The sequence below is a fragment of the Bolinopsis microptera genome, chromosome 5 (genome assembly GCF_026151205.1).
Source record: "Bolinopsis microptera isolate Bmic1 chromosome 5, MBARI_Bmic_1.0, whole genome shotgun sequence".
Lineage (NCBI taxonomy): Eukaryota > Metazoa > Ctenophora > Tentaculata > Lobata > Bolinopsidae > Bolinopsis > Bolinopsis microptera.
Genome location: NC_087076.1, coordinates 8,613,516 through 8,637,758, shown reverse-complemented (window position 1 = coordinate 8,637,758; position 24,243 = coordinate 8,613,516). Strand labels below are relative to the sequence as shown.

Sequence of the window (24,243 nt, the reverse complement as noted above, 5' to 3'; positions counted from 1 at the left end):
TAATCTCATTCAAAATTGTGAAGTTCAAAATTGTGAAGTTTTTGACAAAAGTTCCGTATTCTATTAAATATTTGAAATTTTCATACCGCGCAATACCAATTCCCTAACAAAACAAACTATTCCCTGTTAGTTTAGAATGCCTTGATGAAGGAGTACAAAGTGGTGGTTTTAGGATCAGGAGGAGTAGGCAAGTCTGCTATAACACTACGCTATGTCCAGGGTCTCTTTGTGGCCCGGTATAATCCCACTGTTGAGGACTTCTACAGACACCACGCTAGACTTGATGAGGAGGAGGTGGGTCTTGTTAACTTATTTGGTACTTTATCAGTTTCTACTTTCTGTTGAGTGTTGAAACAGTGTTTATCAATAACACTGAATAGTTGTTCAATTATATCATTGCCATACTACTATACTAGACTTGCGGTTAATACTTAAAAATATTGGCAGTGATTTCGGCTGAAAGAATGTTTGTACTTGGTAAAGGACATGTTTTTGATTGCATTGATTCCAATGACTACAGTAAAAAAAAATTTAAAAATACAAATTTACACAAGAATACATTGCAACCATGCGACTCATAAACAATATTCCAATCCGGATTTTACGCTACAATAATATACGACGTCAAGTCAATAGCCCTGGCTTGTTGCCATTAATCTGGATGGGTTCTCTTTTATTAGTCCAAAATTGTTAATTATAGAAATGTTTGACGTAGTGCAAACAAAGATCTGGTTACTTAAGACTAGTTTCTTGTTCTAAACCAAAGATCTGTTTTCTTGTTCTAAGTGCCGTTTACAAGACTCTGGTTCTGACTGGTTTAAAAGGCTCTACAGAGTAGAGTCTACTCTGATTTCTTACTCTATATTGTGCACTACTAAGTCCATACAATTCACGGTTACTCACTTGCGAATACATTCAACCTGCGTTAAATATAATGAAACTATGCTTGCGTGTGCGCATAAATGCTACATTGTCAGCACAATATTACAAATTGTTAAATTTAACCCGGGTTAGTAGCAGATTATGACTAATAGCTGGAATTGTCTCGACAACGCGTGTTGTAATTATGTTGTAATCATAAAGCATGCGAGGTTGACTATATTAAGATATGTATAATGTACATACCAGGATGACTGTCTTATAGATAAAACCCCGATTTACTGCGGAGTTTGGAGGAAGGAAATTACCGCGGTAAATCGGGGCGCGATAAATCGGGGTTTTACTGTACACGAAACGGTTGTCTTTCATCTGTTTTATACCAGCAGAATGTTTTGGCTGCAATTGAACTAACATATCACACTTATCGTATCCTCTGACACAACTCTAGCGCTCTATGACGTGTTACACCAATAGTTACCCAATAGTTACCCTCTTCTTCCACTACTAGATGAACATTTGATGGCTTCAATATTGAATATAATATTATTCTCACAGCCGGTGTGTGCTAAAGCAGAATGTATTCCTGTAATTGAAGGATAGCTTCCGGTACTACCACAAACCTCATTCTAAATAGCACGACCAATTTGTAGATTGCAATTCAATTATCCAAATTCGCCACTTAGTAGTACTATCACCCTCACACTAGTAAAATGGAGGTCAGTGATTTGAGTTGGGTATAGTGAAAATTGGGATATTAAAATATATTAGTGTGTAAATCTTAGAAGGCATAATTGTTATTTGTATGTAACATATAATATAATTTTGTTGGTTAAACGTTATAACTTATTATAATCGATCAAAACGTCAGTCGGGAGACGAACATTTTTAAGGCACGTGGATAATAGCCTTAGCTTATTTGAGCCTTTTGAATGCACAATATTATATCTACCACGATACACATTTTCCTTTTATTAATGGATCGTTTTGAGAAAATTTTACCAATATTAACCACTATTTAGTTATTTAGTTCTTTATAATTGTAATTTAGAAATTAATCTTTGTTCCCTATTTTGTGGTCAGTGATATCTGGCTCCTAAGGGGCAAGTAGTAACCCCCATTAACAAAACTTTCGTTCCCAAATCATTGGTGACTGGTTAGTTAAGTGTAAAAACTGGACGTAGCTTGGTGTAACGTAGGTCATAAGCGCAAGCACCGCTGTCTTTACAGCATAAGAAATGTGGAGAGTAAAAATGGTAGAATCTAGGAAACAAACGAACGTTACCCCCTTTTGTATGTAACAAATATTCAAATATAACTAATAGCCTGTAACAGAATTACACTATAAATATCCCCACTGCACAGTAGAGTAAATGTAACTAACACGCCGTGTCCTCCGCAGGTGATGGTTGAGATCCTGGACACAGCCGGAACTGAACAGTACAGCTCCATGCACCAACTCTACATAGACCACGGACAAGCCTTTGTCCTAGTGTACGCCATCGACAACAAACAGAGCTTCAGAGACGTGGAACCGCTCCTGAACCAGATCCTGGACATGAAGAACGAGCGGCACTTCCCCATCATAGTGGCGGGAAACAAGAGTGACAGGGAGGAGTACAGAGAGGTGGACAGGGAACATGTGGAGAGGACAGCTAAGGATGTGTGGTTAGTTCCCCACATCCACACCAGCGCTAAAGAGGACCTCAATGTGGGGGAGTTGTTTAGGAGGGTGTTGAGGATGATCAAGAGTTATCAGGACAAACAGCAGGCTGTGAAGAGAAAACAATACAGTAAGAAGAGTAGCGGGTGTTGTGTGTTGTTGTGACTGTGAGGTTAACATTATAGGGTGGTGTGACCTTAAAATACGTGGTTCGACGTCATAACACGTGGTGTGACGTCATAGCACGTGACACATTGATCGCTATGACACAATATTTGACGTCTCAGTTGGTTTTACCTGTTTTTTTGTTTTTCTAGTGGACTCCTATCTAGTCTATTTTGTATACCTATCTTAGTATTAAATGTTCTTCGATTTATGTTCTAGGATCATTGAATTTGATGAATGATAAGAATTTAGTGCTGTCGCGCTGTAGTAGTATTCGATATATTGCCGCAACATATGCAAAGTGTTAGCTCATTATAACATTAATTTTATGGTTTACAGCTATGTTACTTGTAAGGTTTTGTGTATTATAATTTCTTTATAAGGAATTTAAGTTACAGGAGTTACGTAATCTGAGATGTTCTTAAGTGTCAGCTAATTATACCGACGCTGCTTTAGCATGGTTTAAGAATTAATCTGTATCTAGCATCTGGCACGTGACCTGCGTATATATATCATGATGACAACTAGGATATAACATTGGATTTAGATTATCATATATATATAGAGAAAACAAACTGTTCACCAATATACTTACAGATCTGCATGCAGTTTGGAGGTGAACCAAATGTTTCTGGCACATTAGAGCAAAGAACCAATGAGCATGCAGCATTGGAATATTAAGACCAAATGTCATTTTCACGTCTCTAAAAATATATAGTTCACCTCTCCATAAATATCTAATGCTTTTCTTATTTTTGACGCAATGTTTCCATTGGCATCACCATATTAGGAATCTGACAGCTATATTATGCAAATGCTAGCTGTAAATTCTAGGCTAATATGCTGACTTTCAAATTACATACGTTTCAAAATATTAGTTGGTTTTGTTTACATTGTAGCTGGCAACTTAAAAGGGGCCGAATTAAGTTATTATATTAACTTAAAAGTTAATCAGTTATTTAGTTAGCTTTTGAACGCTTATTTTGTACAGACAGAGTATTTTTATAAACATATTTTAAACCTTGACCATGTTTATGTGAACATGCAGATATTTAGTATATAAACATGGATTTTTTATTCGGGAGATCCAAACAAATCCATGATCGCTTTTATACGTGACGTCTTTTCTATCCTCCTGTATAAATTAACTGTCACTTACGAATAATTATTATATCTTACTATCACTATCAATCTAACTAGTCCTTTTATAATATTATCATTCAGCACATTACAAATCGGCCATCGGGGACATGTTAGAGGACTTTTAACGTTTGCATTTTCTAGAACATCAGCTAGTTTACTCTGGAAATTTTAGCGTTATTGTTTGAAGAGTTCGCATTTGTACTGAAGATTTAAATCTCATGCTTGTTTTTTTAGCTAGTAGTACAATCGTTTTATATATCACAATCAATACAATACAGTATGTAGATTGTAGAAATATGTCGCTGTTACATGTTGAATTATTTTATAATATTTGTGGCAAATTCTTGGTTGTAATAAGGGCTTGAGAGGTTTAGATTATTAGAGAGGCGGATTCAGGTTTATTTATTTTGGAGAGTAAAATGGAAATAATGAAGTGAGTTGTACTGATTTGGTGGCACGGAGGTTCTGCATATAAAGGAAAATGTTCTGGTAATATTATCCCTCTACTCAGCTTCAGTGGACAAATTGAACTGAAAAAATAGCTTATTGCAATGGACATTGCATAGAAATAATAATTGTATAATAGAATTTATCGCCTCATAGTACTTCCTACACTCGCTTTGGGCAAATTGAATTTTACAAGGGTATGTCCAGGCCATAGCTTTGAACCCGCCTATGCTTAAAAGCAGATAGGGATTTCAAATAAATCCATGTACTATTTATACTTACTTTTATTTGACGAACAGAGTAATTTATTTTTATGATGATAATATAATATGATACAGATTTTTTTTTCATTTAAAACCGATAACCGTAATGGTATTTCTTATTTTTTCATCAGAGGTAATAAATGTTACATAAATAATCTGGTTTTTATGTAGAATTTTTATTGTTTATAGTACGTATAGGATAAAATCCAAACTTTCTTAAAGTCATATAATCATTGTTTATATCAAATAATGTTATGTTTTCGATATAATTTGTGTGTTTGCTTTTGTATATAAAATGTAGCGGATAATACTAAATACCACACATTCCAACTAGACAGCTCCGCAGTCAAGGACAAACAATCATAAACTCAAACTAAATTTTAAACAATTGTTTAAAATCGCCGTCATCACGTCTTTCCGACCCCAACTCGAGGATAACGTCAATAAATCAGCTGTTTTAAAACTTGCCACCATACAATGTAATCACGGTAATTAGTCACATAGTGGAGCATATGGATGTGACACATTGTGTAGACTCTGTCTTCTCTACACCTACTCAGGTACGTATTATATCGGTGCTACTATAGTAGTAGTATACTATACACTATACATTATAGTATTATGTATAGAGCTGTATCAGTGTATTGTATCATGTTTTGCAGGGTACTCTGGAGTTGTTTAGTAATGTAGGAGCTACTTACTTTAGTCTTTACCATGGTGTTCTACATTGGACATGACTTTTATTTTCAGCAGAATCTTCCCTCGAGTCTTATCAAGAAACGTCAGAAATGTTGCACACAATATAAAAATACCCAACTATTTATCAATACAGGGGCTTTGTGGGGCGTGGGGCGTGAGGCGTGGCCCCCGCAAGGATTGGTCGCTGCCACAAAAAGAGGTGGACAAAGAAAAGATTTTGCTCATATATATATTTTATTTTTCTCGGTACACAAATTCTATTGAAAACTCTCAGTACAGCAGGACAAGTAAAGGCAACAAAAGAATTCTCTCAGAAGCAACTAACAACCTCGAAATATGTAGATGCAAAGTCGAAAGTATCCAAATTTGTTTTTTATTACACAAGAAAAAATATGTACGTGGTTCATATCTTATTATTCAAAAACTAAATGAACCTGTCTCAAAAATTAAATAGAGGTTATGAGCTATTGTCTTTAAGATTGTGTATAGAAGAGGTTTGAGAATAATAGGACACGTATGATAAACTTCTGAATGGGCAGGGTATTATATCTTGATACTATCCAGATTTCCGAACGGTTTAATCAAAAGAGTTATGGTACTGGTTTTTCCAGTATAGTTTCGACAAAACTCTGACCAAGCTTAATGATTATGGCTTTTTAAATCGGCCGTTGGTAAGTGGAGGGCTAAGTGGTTTAATTGATGGTTTTGTACTGCAAATGTGATATTAAAGTGACTCACTTTTTGTCCCTCTCTCACACTCTCACTCTCTCTCTCCCATTTACAGCTCCCCTAATTACTGCTTTGTAACCAAGACCCCCCCTCCTGACAGCAATATGACGTAATCATGGCCTGACCCCCCCCCCCCCCCCCCCTTTTTTGACTTTTTCCCTGGGAACACTTTTCTTTACGTTTGGTGCTGCCCTGATCATAGTGAGCCGAAGTCATTGTTATTACAATGTCTGGCCAATCACCTTTTAACTACTTTGTACTTACTATATCCGATAAATTTCTAAATTTTTTCACTATCAGAGTGAAATTGAGTGGAATTTGAATTAAAAATATTGTCAAATTGTCCCCCCCCCCCCCCCCCCCCCGTAATCAACAAATAAGCATTTAAAAACCCCCTTCCCCCTCGGTTGATTACGTAAATATATGTGAACGACCCCTATACACAATTATTTATAGTTTTCTGAGTATTATATATGTATGACGTACACTCAACAACTACGTAGAGTTCGAGGAGGTAGGGGCTACTGGAATCAAGTACGTTTGCTTTAATCAAGGACAATTTGCGAGTAAAACTTTAAGACAACACAACACGGTGTCAGTGTAACTTATTGTTTCCATAGGGTGGTGTAAGCTAATGTCAATGATCTTAGAATTGAGTAAAATAACAATAAGAACATGCTACTCATGAGTCAGCGTACCGTCTGGTAACTAGAAAATAAGTCTGCTAAGTTCTTGAGGAGTTAAGTTTGGGATTTAGTAGAGGCTCATTACGGGCAAAAATACGTGTTTTCTGCTATGAGTTTGGAGACCTAACCATTAATTGGACTCAATAATATGATGTGTAAGGATCAAGAAAATGTTTAGAAATATAAATACTAAATAGGACCTTATTAGTCACGTGCTATACCAATGTGCGTTTTAAACTTTGACAGTCTATAACCCTTAGGCCAATAAAGTATTTATAACTTTATTTATTTGAAAATTCGAATCGTTAATAACCCCTTTTAATTACGCTCTTTCTTCCACGTGACAACAACACGATTCATAACGATACTGGAAACTTCTGGGGTTTACAAGTTATCGTTATGTATAATTTAAGCATTTAATTATATAGGCATGAAGACCTTATAGCTTTATAGTCTTCCGTAAGGGCTGCAATCACCTTCGGATTGCAGGTTGCATGTCTAGATTTTTTCTTTCTATTATGTCGGGCGGCAATTACACCTTAACACTTGCACAGTTTAGCAACAGTTTAGCCACGTTCCTATATCTAATTATATTTTACTGAACAACTTAAATTATTTATTAAATTATCGTCCCCTCTCCCACGATCTTTCACGTGCCTGCATCACCTGATTAAACACGTGGGGTCACCTCATGTTTTTCCTTTTCTGAACCAACATAAGTCGCGAGCCTCTTACCCTTTTTGTTATTGTACTCCCCCTTTCAAAATTTTCAAGCTACGCTACTCTGTTTGTACGTTATACTTTGCACTGTTTATACTTTTGCAATTCAACTGCGATAGTGAAGTCCCGGCCGTTGGCACGGGTTACACTAGTAATGAATAAATTCCTGGAGTAAAACGGTAGTGAAGTAGTGAGATCATGTAAACCAACTACTGATAATGAAAGTGAAGTAACCCTCAATATTCGTTGTATTTGGTGTGGTTGCAACTTCCTGAAATAGATACCCTTGCAGGTACCACCCGTATTCGCACTCAGTATTGAGTTAGGTCACTTTCCAATACGAGATTGGGAACGGGTTCTATAACCAACAAACCAACCAACTTTCTGAAAAGTGCACGTGCAATATAACTGATTTATTAGTCTTTTATCTGCTGAAAACTCTCGCACCGCACGTACCAGTACTAAAGAATCAGAGTTAATATAGTCTATCTTCAGTGTTCGGCATGATTCTGATCTTGATAATTATTAGTGATGGTGCTTGCTGATTTTGGAATGCTAGCACGCACATTGTGATACACTGTGCTAGCTGATATAAAATGAAGATTCTGGAATTTCAGTGTTTAGTAAATGTTTCAAATATATTCAGTACCGGTGAGCCAGTGCTTGCTATCACAAGATTGTACTAATTGCATATCATCCGACTCAACTGCTCAGTGCTCAACAAATGTTATTGGAAACACTGATATGCCCCTGAAATCTTATTTTATGGACCACAGATTTTGCATACTGTCAAATATCTCATGAGGGTTATAAAATTACAGTCAAACCCCGATTTACCGTTCCCACATTTAATGTGAACTTTAATTTACTGTGAGGTTCATACATCCCCCAAACCGTGATAAGTGCACACTTTTAAAACCCTGCTTTATATTTTAGTGCTAGGGTTTGCTTTTCCCGAAAATTCCTAAGAAATCGGGGTTTAATTGTGGTGCTCCTGTCACAGATCAATATCCTTGTCTTCGGAATATCAAGTACCAGAAACAGTTAATAGATTATTACCGTTTAGCGATAACTTGTAAGCTGACTGAACATTGACTGAGCTAATTTGCAGCTTCGTATATAAAGTAATGTGTTGTATGCCCATATTTTGCTCGATTATGAGAGCATGCACGTAATGGTGTAATGGAAAGGTAGCCTGGATAATCTTCAATAAATTCAATCCCGTGATAGCCAAATCATGAATGTTAAGACTTTAATATATAATATAATACTATTGGACCCAATACGCACGGATTTTCTATAAAGAATGAACAACAATCAGAGTGTGCTTGTGTGAGGTGTATTAAACGGTTTAATACCGGGAGACAAAATTAAAACCATCTTCCAGTCGCCAAATGTACTCTACAAACGTGATAATGTGGTGGATTATGTCCGGTAATCAAGTTATAAAAACATGATCACCACATCCTAACTCTGGTCCTTAGGTTTAGAAATTAGATTTAAAAACCTGGGATCCTGCGATAAAGATTGAATTTCAAAGTGTACGAAGGAGTGAGAAGTGGTATGAAGGAGTAAGGAGTGGGGTGTGGGTTGTGTGTGTGTGTATGTAATTCGTCACCAGCTGATGAATGATACTTTATCATGGTGTTCGTATTAAAACTTCTGGCTTCTCAATCTTGGGACTGTTTATTGATGTTTTCAATGCTACCGTGGTGTTGGGTGTTAGGTGAGAATATTCTATAGTATGTGCAGATCTTAACAAATGTCACCTGAGACTACCTGACTCGCACTGTGACCCCACACTTAGTATGAGAATCTAAAACCATTCATTAGTCTGAAGATTAATAACCAAATGAGCTGGGATAGTTCTGAGAGATATGGACATTGTCTCCTCCTATTGGGAGTTCAGGTGTATAGTTACCAGTTAGGAGGTGGACACGAAACACAGCACTATGGTAGCTGGGCTAATGTTATTTAACACGAAACCGTGAGGTGATATTAACTTCATTACCGGGTCGAGGTTACATTTTTTACATTGTTGAAAAAAAGAAATGCGATTCGCTCGTTAACTCGTTAAGCATTTCACTTGTACGTGTTGAATATAAAAACAGTTAAAACGAGAACAAAAAACCTCTTGTTGTTTAAAAACTGGAACTACTCACGGTTGAATAGTCTGGATAGGACTTGTTAGCGACGCACTGTAGCGTGAGCGGTGACTATTTAAAGCTGTTTTAACTCTGGAACAGTAGACACGATAATTGGAATGTTCCAGAAGGGTGGGAAGGTTGGATCTGTGATAATGTGATACTGTTGTGTATGTGATAGATGATTGTGTAACACTGAAAGCAGGCGTATTAGTAGGGAATAGCTGTGTTTTACACAACATATAGATTGTAGCTACAATAAGCTTACTCAACTTTTGGGCGGGTCACGTGCTAGCATGGTCTTGTGTTATCCTTATATATTATGAGACAATAGAAACACCATCTTATGGCGCTATACTTGTGTGTACTGTGTATTAATATTATCATCTTGTTGGTATTCAGTGATTGTCCTTGAAATGTAACGACATTCATTCACAAGCAAATAACATTATCATTCACAACAAAGAAACGCGTCTCGTTAATACAGAGATACAGAGGCTTATAATTTATATCTTTATATACATTTATCATCATACTGCAGGGGGTCTGAATTTATGACTGTTCTACTGTTAGTTTTAGGGAGGCAAGCGTAATCAGGTTAACTATATTTACGTTGGAGGTAGGTGGCTGTCAAATGCCAATGCCTGTGAGAAACATGATACCGCTGACATTGTAGAAATCATACCTTGGACTTTCAACAATGCACGGACTACAATTGTATCATTAGTCTTACCACTATCAATAACAGTTGTTGATGGTTTCATTTACCATATTAGAACCATTGTAACATGATATTCAAGTATTCAAAGTATTCAGAAATGTAATATAGTTTCTGGGGCGCTTGAACTGAATTCCACGCAAACTTTTGTAAATAATACATAGGAAAGAAAAATTTTTTAGGAAAGAAAAATTTTTATTTACCACAAAACAATCAATACATAATGTTATATTCATAAATAAATTCAAATTTCAATTTCAAACACATATACAGTACGCCGCGCACACAGCCACAATTTAAAATTGTTCAGAAATTCGTAGGTCAGCTGTAGGCGCCGCGCACATGATCTATTTAATTGTTATCTTACAATTACATGTCACATTTCTTAATTTCTAGAGCCAAAATTTCAGAAGCAAAATAATTTAAAAGATATTTCTGTCGTTCACGCAGTACAGGCCGTGAACACCGCGACCTAATTAATATAATAATGGAGAGATTCCAAAAAACCGCGCGCTCGTTATTTGTGATTAAATTGAGTGCGCGCCACTGTCAACCGCAGTACCGCTCAAGCATGAAGTACTAAGCGGTACGCAGTTTTGCGTGAGGCGTAGACATTTGTAGCACACGTTTCATTCAACTAATCCATTATGTGACATGTAATTATATTAAAGCAAAAAGAATATTAATTTTAGTAATAATTGACGTAAACATATGTGTTTAAATAATATCTATAATCTAGCGAGTTACTAATACCATTTGTTTGTATTATTGATTATATATGTTTACACTAGCCTATATTATGATGGAGATATACATTGCATTATATAATTGCTCCAATATTCAACACTGCTAAACAACAAATACCTACTCGCCCATCGATGAAGCAGTCGCCAAAACAAAGCTCAAAGTTAATATATCCTCGTACTTCGTTTTGGAAACTGTAGAATTCCAATAAATAATTAGTGTTTCAATTGTGTATTCGATGGGCAAGCACTCGCCACTCGAGGCCGAGACAAACGGCACCAGCTCCGCCCTGCAACCATGAAGTAATGTAAGCAGTAAGGCGGGGCGGTGGTGTGCGCCGTTTATACGGCCCACAGCACGAGACATTTTGAGCTCCAAGACTATAAAAGTCCCGAATTAAACATAGCGACTTACCATCGTCAGCCGTCAAAAATTTAGAAGTATCTCTACAATTGTTTCCCCTCCTGATAAGCACTCTGCTTTTGACCACTCCTTTCCATTACACTCAGGCACTATCTCAGGGAGTCCCATCATTGCTGTTTCACAGATAACGATCACTGTTTGTTGAAACTCGAGCCAATTATGATTTAGTGCGTGTATCATAAATTATCGCACTACTAATACCTACTTTATTATCCATTCAAATACAACTCCATATTAATTGTACAAGTCATAACACATCATGATTCATGGCGTTATAATACATTGTTAACCTCTGTAGTCTGTACTGACTAAACCCCGCTTTAAGGTGTAATGCCTGTCCTGTCTGGCATGTCTTTGTTCGCACAGCTCTTTGTTGAGTCACTTTAAAGTTTCAGAGAATATGGCGCTTTGTTGATTAACTTATCTCCGTTATAAGTTATGCAAATATTTAAAAAGTAATATTAAGAATGTAATATTCCGCTATGACATACTATTATGGTACAGATACATGGAACTCAAACAGGTCATCACTCGATCTCTCAGACTGTAGTATCATAGTTTACACACAAATCACAATACCTATTATATTATATACAGTGGTATGTTTTATCAGGAAGATCCAGGTTATTTTGGTTATTGGGACACCGGATACATATGTATGTGACTTGCTGTTACGCGCAGTGTCAATGTTCTACTGGTCACGTGGTCTCATCAATTATAAAATAATTTAAATCCTTTATTTGAGCGCGGCGCGTACAATATTATAGCTATTAGCTAGCTTAGCTTAGCTAGCCTTGGCAGCCAGCGAGCGCGGCAATAACCAACACGATCGAACGTGATATTATTATATATGTAGCTCGATCTTGAAGTCCTGACCAACCCAGTTGTTGATGACGATGTCTCCGGTGATCCAGCACAGTGGCAAAATGAGTACAGTGAAACCATGTAAAATGATCAAACCTATGTACTTGTGTAAATGTGTACAAAACGAAGGTATTTGCAAGCCCGTATTAACAGTAAAACGCGTTGTTAATCGGGTAATTGTGAACAATTTTAATCAATATACTTGATCAAGTTCTCATTACGTGCCTCGGAACTGTGTCGGTACTTAACTGGGGGCCGGGGGGATTTGAGACTCGGTTGCGTGTTTATACTAATATTCTGTTAATGAAACATTCTTATAAATTTGACCAGGTTACATTCTGTTGAACGTGAACATGCAAACGGGCAACAAAACGCTATATGCTATCAGAAATGATGCGGAGCGGTCACTACTTATAATTTGGAACTTTACGGTTATTCTGTCATCACTTATAGGAGACAGTATAATTTTAATAGCGACTATCAAATATAGAGTCATCAAACTCCACAAACTGGTATTAACAGTAACACAGCTGTTTGTGACTTGATACAAACTGTACTCAGAGTATTTCCGGGTACTCTGGCAATAATATCAGATCGTTGGGTTGTTGGAGAGCTGCTCTGTCATGTGGAGGTAAATGTCACCTGGGCTTGTGTTCCAGTGACAGTGTTGCTCATGACATGTGCTATGACCACTCTGAAACTGATAACAGTGAAGTATCCTCTGAGAACTGGTGCCTGGTCCACACGGTTAGGACATAAAATCTGTGCTTCTTTATGGGTCCTAACGCTTTTTTGGTACACTCCATTACTAGTAGTGAGACTGCTTTACATCAGAGACACAGTCCACGTAAGCTACATAGAATATGCTTGTGCTTATAATGATCGCCTATATAATGATATACCGATCTAGTCTGGTATACATGGTACTTTCCTATCGGTGATGCTATGTTGAGTATCTTCTCCTTCACGACACTCATCGTTACATCAGTTCTTCTCCTGATCGTGGCTAATAAAGCTGCCTCCCGGCACGGAGAAACACTGAGATGGGAGGGGGTGACCACAGTACTGCTCACTGTTGGAGTGTTCTTTATATCTTACCTACCATTTAGTTTGAGGTTAATGGCATATCTATGTGGAGTTGAAAAAAGCACCACTTCCATTCGAGCTATAATTCAGCTCACTAACCTGAATATAATGGCTAATTTCTTTGTGTACTCCCTTACTGTGCGAAGTTTTAGACATTTCCTAAAAGTGAAGATATCTGAAGGACTAAGGAGACGGCAACTCCATAGTCCATCAAAGACCTGTAGACCTTCAACGGCAGAGACCATATCTAAGACAAAGACCCAATCCAAGACAAGATCCTCCAGAAGTGGTGATGACATCCTAACTCCGGCTGTAGAGCTACAAGGATCGCAGTTACAAGAGGATGGGATACAACACTTTCCAAATATATTGGAAACGACTGTTTGATTAATGAGACAGTTTTGTTCATAGTGCCAAATGCTGTACTGTATTTTCAATGTGATCTTCGATTTTCAAATCTTTACAGTGTCTATATTTTATTCTTTTGTCTTTACTATTTTTCATTCGGTATGTAAAATGTTTCGATATTACCAATTATTGTAGAATATTTCAATATTTTAAAATCGTTAATATTAATAAGTTTTTGGAAGCTAATTGTTCTGTATTGGTAAATTTAAATTTGTTTGTTTACATCCTGTTTTATAATGGTGATTATATATAGATAAAGTTAAATTAATGTTGTGCGATAATTTTGACGAAAAATGTGATTTACTTTCATTGAAAATTATTTGAAATCTTTCTAAGGTGACAAAATGTGTTTTATTTCGATTTCCGACATATTCTAACATATTTCAGCATATTTAACACATTGAACATAGTTCTCAGGACGTGATAACAGCTCAGAAATGTGATTTAGAACAGATAGTGTTTGTAGCTCTTATTGGTAAAGATGTGGTCGCTACAGCTGGGCGCCATCTTTCATTTTTGTGGTGTTTCGTGAATTTTATAGTCCTTTTTGTGGTGTTGTTAATGTCTACAAAACACTCTTAGTACTTTCAATTAGTATATTTATTTTAACTCTATATATATCAGACATTTTCATTAGAAACATCACAAAAATGCGACTCATAAATAATGTTCCTATCCGGATAATGCCATTACACATCTATATATTCAACTAACAAAGCAACTTAACATTTACAGTCACGTTGGGGGGGGGGGGGGGGCGACACACAGGTACGTTTCGCCACTTATCCTTCATCCTTGCTTTCAGCTTTGGTCTTGCTGAAAACGTCTGACAATACACCTTATTTTGTAGGTATGAGAACAAAATATTTTGTCCAGTCAAGTGTATAAGTATAACAGTCAAATGACACAGGTGGACGTGAAACTTAAAGCTGGAAAAACTTTTGCAGTGACGTCTTTACATTCTATATTAACCAATGAATAATTCAAACAGACGGTTCCAAAACAGTCGTTATTCAATGTACAATGTACGAAATAACAATAACCAAATACAAATAGACAGATCCACCCTATATGTTTAAATTAGATCGTTCACCCCCTTCGCCATAGGTTGGCTAACGTAATATGTGAACGATCCCTTATAAAATTAACCAAATTGTGTTGTCCACCAGCTGGCCAATGAACTGACAATCTTCTCGTTATATTTCAAATCTGTCCATCTATACTCAACAGACACGGCAATTTTCTAGTTAAAAAATGTAAGCCATATTTACCACCTAACTTTGATCAAGAAATAATTTATAGTCCGGTACAAAATCAGATATCATCAGTCCAATTTAAAAACGTTATACAGTTGAACACAAAGTGATAGTTTCTTTCTCTTTTTTCTGTTTAAAGGTATAAAGTTCCCCGACCAGCATTTGTCGCTTGTAATTCTTCTTCGTAGTCATTGTATCCTTTCCATTAAATGATCTTTACCAATACTTAAATACTACCCGAATTCTGAAATTATACTTTTGTTGGCCACTTCACAATACGAAATAAACAGACCCAGCAATTTGTCGAGCGGTAGATTGGTACAATTGATGACATGGGTGCAGCTTGTATAGACTCTAGCGATATTTTCACTCACCAAACTGCTGGAAGTGAGACTCCTCGTCGATCTCTGGCTTCTCCTCACTTTTAGTTTTAGAGTAATGAGACCTGAAGACCAGGAATCGGAACAAGTCTGACAGTGAAACCAGACCCACCACGTGCTTGGTGTCGTCTACCACAACTAGCCTGTGTACCTGAACAGTTGGAGCGAGTCAAGCTGTGTTTTTAGCAAATCACTCGCCAAGGAGTTTAACAATTTTTACGAAGAGGCCTTGAGTTTGAAGGGTAGGAAAGTAGCTTTAAACTGAGGAATGCACAAGAACTGTTTTGGTCATGCGTGGAATTACCTGAGCGCTGTAAATTGACTTTATAACATCTATCAGACTGTCCGTAGCCCTACAAGTCAATACTTCCACTTTCTGAAAATTGCGTAAATTAAACACAGATTAAGCTGGGTACATTTTACTAATCACACATTATTAGTCGTAAGCATTCCGGCGATAGTCAATGCAGATGTCCAGAAAATAGACGGTCGATAAGAATTTATTGTTGGGACTATAAAACGGAAGTAAAACAAGCGTAGGGTAAAAACAAGTACAAAAGATAGAAGTCAAACTGGGAAATCAATGTTTACTGGAGTGGCTGAGTGAGCACTTCCAGTGCGACCTGCTTAGAGAGTTAACAACACGTTAGTTACCTGAGTAGAACGAAGCTGCAAACATTCCCTGATCGTCATGTCCATATCATTATATTTACCACGTGAAGCCAGGGTCTGGAGAAAGGAGGAGGTTATTATTGTTGTAGCAGCGGATTTGGATGAGCAGACTCAAAAGTATGACTAAAACAATAAACAATTAGTTAATTTGAAGAGACATGAAACATTTGTATACTTACAATAACATCAAATCTGGCATAGATGTCAACAACTTTCACTAGAATGGGGATACAATTTATTATTTTAATGAATTTAATATTTAATTATTATTGGGTCAATTAAACAACGTCAAAGAGGCAGATTTATTAGATTTATTACAACCCGTTGCAATATCTATTCAACAGTTTAACCGGAAAGTCATGAATCTAAAACATAAACTTACACTCGTCATCAACTATAGGAATGGCTGAGATCTTCGTCTTCGCAAAACACTCCATAGCTTGTAGCAACTTTGAATCGTATCTGAGCTGAAAAGCGAAATGGTGAGGATAGTTGTTGATGTTATACTAGTACTACTATTATTATTATACATTATTACTTGTATTAGTTACTCCTTACGTTCATTTGTAGCACGCACATGCAACATGCACGCACTGTTTGTGACGCTCAATGTGATCGGGTGATAATTAAAATATTTATCGGTAAAACGAAGATTGTCCTATTCAAATGTTTTTACGCGACGTGCGTGCGATCGATATAATCAATATAATAATTAAATAAATATTATATTTATTATTATATATATATATATGTAATATATATTTGTAAGCAAAATTTCCTGTCCCCCTGTTCCAATTTTAGTAGTCACCATTCTAAACAAGTTTTCCCTATAACTAAGTATATATCTTGTCAGAGTTATAACCTCATTTATTTAATGGAGTGTAAGACTTGTAAACAGTCGTATGTCGGTTATACTACCTCAAATCTCCCTAAGAGATTCTCTAACCATAAGAGTCACATAAAGAAAGGTATAAGAAGTTGTAAATTAGTTAACCATTTTTTAGATATTGATCATGATTTAGATTTTAGTACCATAGCCTGCTATAATTCCTCACTTAGTAAGCACCTTTCTGTCATTATAGTAGACGCTTTAGTATTTGAGCCTAATATTAGTAAAGCAGACAAAGAAAAGGCTATGGAAGCTAGAGAGGGGTTCTACCAGACCCAATTGAAAACCCTTGAACGGTTTGGGGGTATGAACACCCTTGATAGTAACCATCTACTTTTTAAATCTGCCGGAGCTTAGTTTTAGTTTTAGTATATTTTGTAGATTTTTTTTAGTTATACCATTATTCCAGAGACGTGCATATTACATTTTTTACTTAAGTATAAATTTTACAGGTTTTTGTTGTGATTTTAAGTGATTTTCCGAGAATCAGTTATCAGTATTTAGATAAGAGATAAGATAAAAGTACATTTTTAACGGCTTTCAGTTTCTTTTTTAAATTTCAGTTCATCAGATTTTCCCACTGCTTTTAGTTTGTATTTATTCTCAATTGTATATGATTCGTATTTGTTGTAGTTACTTTAATGATATAATTTCTCAGAATTGATGTAAATAAACGATGCAAAGACTTTCGAAGATCTAATCACAACCGCTTTCTTTTATTGTGTAGAAGTCCAGCCATGAAATATATATAGCACTTCTACGCAACACATCTGACACAACGTGGTGATTCTTCTACAATCTATCAGCTACAAGCTCGGTACACATCAGAATCCCCAGAGCCTCCACGCTCCGTTTGTCATCCGACATCTTTTTATGAGATTTTAGTTTGTTTTCAGTAACTTTTATCATTATGAGTCCCCCGATGCCTAAATTGGACAACTTAGCAGTTAGATCAGTTAGGGCATCTTGTCAATTGAGATACTTACAGACTACGAGACACCACGGTAATATCCCTAGAGGTATTGCTACTCAAATCAATTTTAGGTGTGCAGTTAAAGACACTTTTTATGTAGAATCCTGTAAAGCGCTTAATCAGTTACAGAAATCAAGAATGCTAGACTTAGTCATAGATAATCAAGTAATCAGGTCTCAGACTTTGCGTAAAAGTTTTTATAGTTTCAAAAACTGCATCAAATCTGCACTTCCCCCATCAGATCATGAAAATTTAGAGAATCATTTATCTAATTTAATGCACAAGGAGAAACTTGAACTAACCAAGCGTCATGAATCTAAGTTGAAGAGAGATAAGGACTATGCTATTTATGTTGCACCTTCATATGTGGATAATGCTAAACCTGTGAAGAAGAGGAGAAGAAGGAAGAGAAAAAAGATTAATCGTACCACATCCCACAGACATCAGAGGACGTTAATCAAAGGTACTCTTCCCAAGGTTGAAGACTTGTCAATGGAAAACATGTCCAGAACAGTTGTAAATCTTACAGACAAAGAGCTTAGTAAAGAGCAACTCTATGTCTTTTTCTTGTCTCACAAGTTTGCACCTACACCTCCCCTACCAGATCTAAGCCGCTTCGAGAACGATCTGTGTAGATGGTTTTCTAAAATGAGAGCTAAAGTTGTATTTGATAGCTTTAAATGTGGACCCAACAAAGCAGATAAGAGAGTTACTGACATGGAACGTTGTCTTATAAAGACTGATGCATCACGTACTTTCGAATCTTGTAAAAACCCTGCACTTGAGGCATTTATAAAATGCTGCAGAGCAGAAGTAGACCTCCACAGGCCAACTCAGAAATTCGTCTCACCAGATAACATCGCTGCGCCCATCAGAGCAGCTCTCAAAGAAGTCAAAGGTTGGAAAGACATTGTAATCAGACCATTCGATAAAGGAGTAGGATTCTTCCTTCTTAGTGAAGAAGATTATATTCAACGAATAGGTGTACATTTAAATGATAGATCTGTATATAGTATTGTAAATAATGTAGATGATTTAGTTGTAGAATTGATTGATAAAATTTCGAATTGGACAATTGAGTTTAAAGATGAATTAGGTATGTCCAAGAAGGTCAAGGAGTGGGTTATTCCATGTACTGAGCTTAACCAGCCTGGAAACATGTACCTGAATCCCAAGGCACACAAACCACCTTTGTATCCTGGGAGGATGATTACCACCGGCTGTGGTTCATACATTGAAAACCTTTCTGCCTTGACTGCGTATGAATTGAAGAAGGCTACTTTGAATTATAGAATTATTGATACCCCTCACTTTCTGAGGAAGATTGATAGCCTGAACGAGTCTAGCATATTGTTGGGAAAGGAGGTTATACATGTTGCCATCGATATATCTAACATGTTTACCAACATTCCTAGGGATATGGGGATCCAACAATGCACTAAGCACCTGAATAAAAGGAGTAGTGGTGATCAATTGTTTAGTACAGAATGCATTATTAGTGCACTAGAAATTACTCTTGATTACAACATTGCTTCATTTAACGGTATAACATACCGCCAGGAGCGTGGAGCAGCGATGGGTCCTAAGAACTCATGTGAGTATGCTGATTGTGCTATGGATAAGATTGATATTTTAGTTAACGAAGGAGATCTAGAATATGGCCCGCCTCATAGACCAGCATTCTGGGGTAGATTACGTGATGACATTTATATGGCTTGGCCCGGTACTGTTGAGGAATTATTACAATTCATGGAATGGCTCAATAGTATCCACCCAAACCTTTTGTTTACTTACGACTACTCTAGGGACGGCGTTGAGTTTCTAGACACCTATGTCTATGCTGTTGGTGATGTTGTCCACACCAAACTCTACTCTAAACCTAGTGACACCCACTGCTACCTTATCCCCACGTCATGCCATAGGAACCATGTTGTAAAAAACATACCTTTTGGAGTGGCGAGGCGGGTGAGACAGAACAACAGTGAAGACACTAACTTCTTGGAGCAGAGAGAGGTCTATACACGTTACCTTCTAGCCCGAGGTTATCATTCCAGTATTATAGAAGATGCCTCAAACAAATTTAGTGATATAGCTAATAGGAAAAACTTGTATACCCTTAAAGACAAGAATGAGTCGACTGCCTGTTTAATACCCATGGTGATGGATCAAAATCCAGCACTTCCCAACATGGGGGGCATTATCCATAAGTATAAGCACCTTCTCAACCTTGATCCGGCCCTGAAGAAGCTGGTACGTGCGGACAGTGTATTCGTGAGTCATCGAAAGAATCAAACTATCGGTGGCATGCTTGTACACAATAAGTACCGTGCCAGTGGAACTTTAAACTGTGATAATGAGAGAGAAACAACTGCAAGCCAGATCCAGGAACCAGACTCCGAAAGTCTAAGGGCGGTTCCCGGGGCTGTCGACCCAGGGTGCCATGCTTGTGGTAAATGTTATGTTTGTAAGCAAAATTTCCTGTCCCCCTGTTCCAATTTTAGTAGTCACCATTCTAAACAAGTTTTCCCTATAACTAAGTATATATCTTGTCAGAGTTATAACCTCATTTATTTAATGGAGTGTAAGACTTGTAAACAGTCGTATGTCGGTTATACTACCTCAAATCTCCCTAAGAGATTCTCTAACCATAAGAGTCACATAAAGAAAGGTATAAGAAGTTGTAAATTAGTTAACCATTTTTTAGATATTGATCATGATTTAGATTTTAGTACCATAGCCTGCTATAATTCCTCACTTAGTAAGCACCTTTCTGTCATTATAGTAGACGCTTTAGTATTTGAGCCTAATATTAGTAAAGCAGACAAAGAAAAGGCTATGGAAGCTAGAGAGGGGTTCTACCAGACCCAATTGAAAACCCTTGAACGGTTTGGGGGTATGAACACCCTTGATAGTAACCATCTACTTTTTAAATCTGCCGGAGCTTAGTTTTAGTTTTAGTATATTTTGTAGATTTTTTTTAGTTATACCATTATTCCAGAGACGTGCATATTACATTTTTTACTTAAGTATAAATTTTACAGGTTTTTGTTGTGATTTTAAGTGATTTTCCGAGAATCAGTTATCAGTATTTAGATAAGAGATAAGATAAAAGTACATTTTTAACGGCTTTCAGTTTCTTTTTTAAATTTCAGTTCATCAGATTTTCCCACTGCTTTTAGTTTGTATTTATTCTCAATTGTATATGATTCGTATTTGTTGTAGTTACTTTAATGATATAATTTCTCAGAATTGATGTAAATAAACGATGCAAAGACTTTCGAAGATCTAATCACAACCGCTTTCTTTTATTGTGTAGAAGTCCAGCCATGAAATATATATATATATAGTATATTCACGCCGCGCGCGCGCGCGCAGTGGCGCGCACACGTGCGCGTAACGATGAAATAGATCGATGCGTGTTACAGTATTCCTACATAGTAGACCCATTTCGAATGTCGCCCCAGTTCAGATACAAAATGGCGCAAAAGTTAGGTCCGTGCGTAAATGTTACAATTTCGCCAGAACACCTCTCACTTGCAGTTTGATGAGATTTGGGCGCTGATAAACATTTTTCGGCAATCAAATATTGAACAGATAAATTTTCATAGTCATGGCAAGCAATTTACCGACATGGATCAAATATGAGTAATTAGAATTCTGTAATACGGTACATTGTTACAGTTCGGATGAAAAATATTGCTTCAGACCGAATTCGAACCCGGACCTTCTGCATGCGAGGCGATAATCTTGCCCCTGGGGCGACATTTACTTACAATTCTGAGAAATAAACCGGGCCGACATTGTACAGTTTTGCTAGAACACCTCCTCCCCATTCCACTATTTATGCGCCAAATTGGACAGGTTTAATGGTCGGTGATACATATTGGTATATAATAGTGAATAAAATGATAGATGTTGGTACATAATAGAATTGATTTACCTGTTTGACATTCTCGTAAGTGCCCACTCCTATAGTTTGTATCGGAATGGAGAAGAAAGGATCAAGTTTAGATTCTATAATGTAAGGGTAGATATGATTCAATATCCGTTTGTGTGTCAGAATGTAGAGTGTATTCCCAGATCTGGGATCTATTACCGGTAACCTGTGTATTTTCTTTTCTAACAATATCTTTGCTGCTGTAAACAACGTCTCCATAGGATCTGAAAGTATCAAGTTTGTATTATGAAGTTTCCTTTTTGTCAAAGATGGACCTTTCAAGGTTTACCGTTTACATTTATGAATTTTGTTAAATATTTGATTTCAAGCCAAAATTATTAGCGCCAAGTTGTTAAAACTTCACAGTTTTGTTGACCTTGTTAAATAAAATAGGAAGTAAAATGTTAATATTTCTATTACACTATCTTAGATAGTTTGATAACGAGCAACCATTTTACATTCCTTACTGCTGACAAAATATCATATTATTCATTATAAAGTAGTAACACTTACCAATAGAAATTAGTCCTTTATTAACATTGGATTTCTCCGAGATAACTTTCCACTCCTCGATAGTTTTATTCTCGATGATATTCGCTATATTCAGATGTTTGCCTTCCTTGTTCTGGTTTTGATGTAGAATGTTAATGAAGTCTGTGATGGTTAACATCCCAGTGTACGCTTGACAGCTCGAGTCCCATATTGGAGCGGCTCTAGTCCCTGGAATGTGAAGGGTACATTGCAACATGTTCATTTTAATACCAGACGATAACACAAACCATAGTACTACCATTTATCATGTAATGAGTAATCATTTAGTCAAAATGTTAATTTTATTTATTTTAGTGTGATATTTTATAATGGATGTGAAAAAAGTTTGCCGAAATTCGTGATTTTGGGTTTGATATTATCAGTGCCCCTCGAAGAGGTAGGGGAGGTGGTGTTGGTTTTCTCTTCAACCCCAAAGTGATTTCGCCTGTACGCAATGATGTTACTAAATATTCATCTTTTGAAGTACTTGAATGTGTCATTGAAACTGCTGGTGAGATTATCAGGCTATGTGTAGTTTATCGCAGCACTCAGGCCAAAACAAAATATGATGAAACAAAAATATCTAAGTTTATGGATGACTTTGATGGATACCTGGACAATCTTCTGCTTAAAACTGGATCTCCAATTATTTGTGGTGACTTTAATTTCCATGTTGAAGACCTAAACAATAATGTTGCCCAGAACTTTATTGCTCTTTGTGAGAGCAAAGGCTTCCTTCAGCATGTTGACTCTCCTACTCACATCTCTGGCGGGACACTGGACTTGTTATTTACTCTAGGCTGTGTAAGTGACTCATTGTCTGTAACAGATATGATGGTAGAGACAAGCACTGGAACCAGCTCTGATCACTATCTAGTAAGTTTTCAGATCCCAGTCACATTCGATTTTCATAAAGCTCGTACATATGAAGAAAAAGATGTCAGAGAGCTAAGCAAAATTGACATGGATAAGTTCAGGGAAGATCTGTTTTGTTCAGAGCTTAACCTTTCTGAATATCAATCCTTAGACGAGGCTGTGAACCTTTATCAAAATGTCCTTGAACAGGTGCTGGACAAACATGCCCCACTTATTACGAAACGATTTACTGTTGAAAAGTCTGATTTTTGGGATGAAAAATGTCAAATTGCTGTCAGAGAGAGGAGAAGAGCAAAACGAAAAGCCAAAAAGTATCCAGAGAATAATGAGTTTAAAACTACTCATTTTGAAAAGTGTGTTGACGCAGAAATCACCATCAATCGAGCTAGAGATAGCTACTATGATAAACAGCTCAGTTCTTGCAAAGGAGACTCGAAAGGGACATACAAAGTCATAAATAAACTTTTAGATAAAGAATATGGCTCCAACAAACTGCCAAATGGTGAAGATATCGAAGTGGCTGAAAAACTCAAGACTTTCTTCGACAAAAAAGTAAAAACCATTTACTCTAATATTGAGAAGGAAATTCACAACACTTCCCTAAACGGTCAAGGTACCAAAAACTCTACTTCAATAGAGAATGCAAAGTGTAGACTTGATCAGTTTAAGGAAGTCTCATTATCAGAACTTGAAACCTTAATTAAGAGTCTTCCCAATAAATCAAGCGTACTCGATGTAATACCAATGTGGCTCTTCAAGAATTGCTTACCCGAGCTTCTCCCAATCATCCATTACATCGTGAATGAATCACTAAGAGTTGGAAAGTTTCCATCTGCCCTAAAAGAAGCATCTATAAGGCCTGGACTCAAGAAACCTACCTTAGATGTTGATGAGCTGAAAAACTATCGACCGATTAGCAATCTAACCTATCTGTCCAAAATACTAGAAAAA

At 36.7% G+C, this 24,243-nt stretch overlaps 2 protein-coding genes across 5 annotated transcripts in view; one reads left to right on the top strand and one right to left on the bottom strand.

The window, feature by feature from the left end:
* Positions 1–128: 128 nt before the first annotated feature.
* LOC134814989 (ras-related protein Rap-2a-like) lies at positions 129–4,826 on the top strand. Its single transcript, XM_063823387.1, has 2 exons — positions 129–294; positions 2,279–4,826. Exons 1-2 carry the CDS (start codon positions 145–147, stop codon positions 2,702–2,704), a joined length of 576 nt encoding a protein of 191 aa, XP_063679457.1. The 5' UTR covers positions 129–144; the 3' UTR covers positions 2,705–4,826.
* A 9,947-nt stretch (positions 4,827–14,773) lies between these two features.
* The window catches only part of LOC134814988 (5'-AMP-activated protein kinase subunit gamma-1-like), a 52,123-nt gene continuing 42,653 nt past the window's right edge, over positions 14,774–24,243 (bottom strand). For all 4 annotated transcript variants that reach the window (XM_063823383.1, XM_063823385.1, XM_063823384.1 and 1 more), the window contains 8 exons: positions 22,399–22,605; positions 21,889–22,109; positions 16,469–16,553; positions 16,266–16,303; positions 16,069–16,143; positions 15,719–15,790; positions 15,409–15,565; positions 14,774–15,278 (listed from right to left, as the gene is read on the bottom strand). In XM_063823383.1, coding sequence (XP_063679453.1) covers positions 15,268–15,278; positions 15,409–15,565; positions 15,719–15,790; positions 16,069–16,143; positions 16,266–16,303; positions 16,469–16,553; positions 21,889–22,109; positions 22,399–22,605 — 866 coding nt within the window. In that variant the 3' untranslated portion in view covers positions 14,774–15,267. The remainder of the gene's footprint in view (positions 15,279–15,408; positions 15,566–15,718; positions 15,791–16,068; positions 16,144–16,265; positions 16,304–16,468; positions 16,554–21,888; positions 22,110–22,398; positions 22,606–24,243) is intronic.

Excerpts from the sequence above, each read along its gene's own strand:
- LOC134814989 (XM_063823387.1), top strand. The coding sequence starts at position 145 with ATGAAGGAGTACAAAGTGGTGGTTTTAGGATCAGGAGGAGTAGGCAAG. Across the intron at positions 295-2,278 it reads CTAGACTTGATGAGGAGGAG|GTGATGGTTGAGATCCTGGA; the intron begins GTGGGTCTTGTT and ends TGTCCTCCGCAG.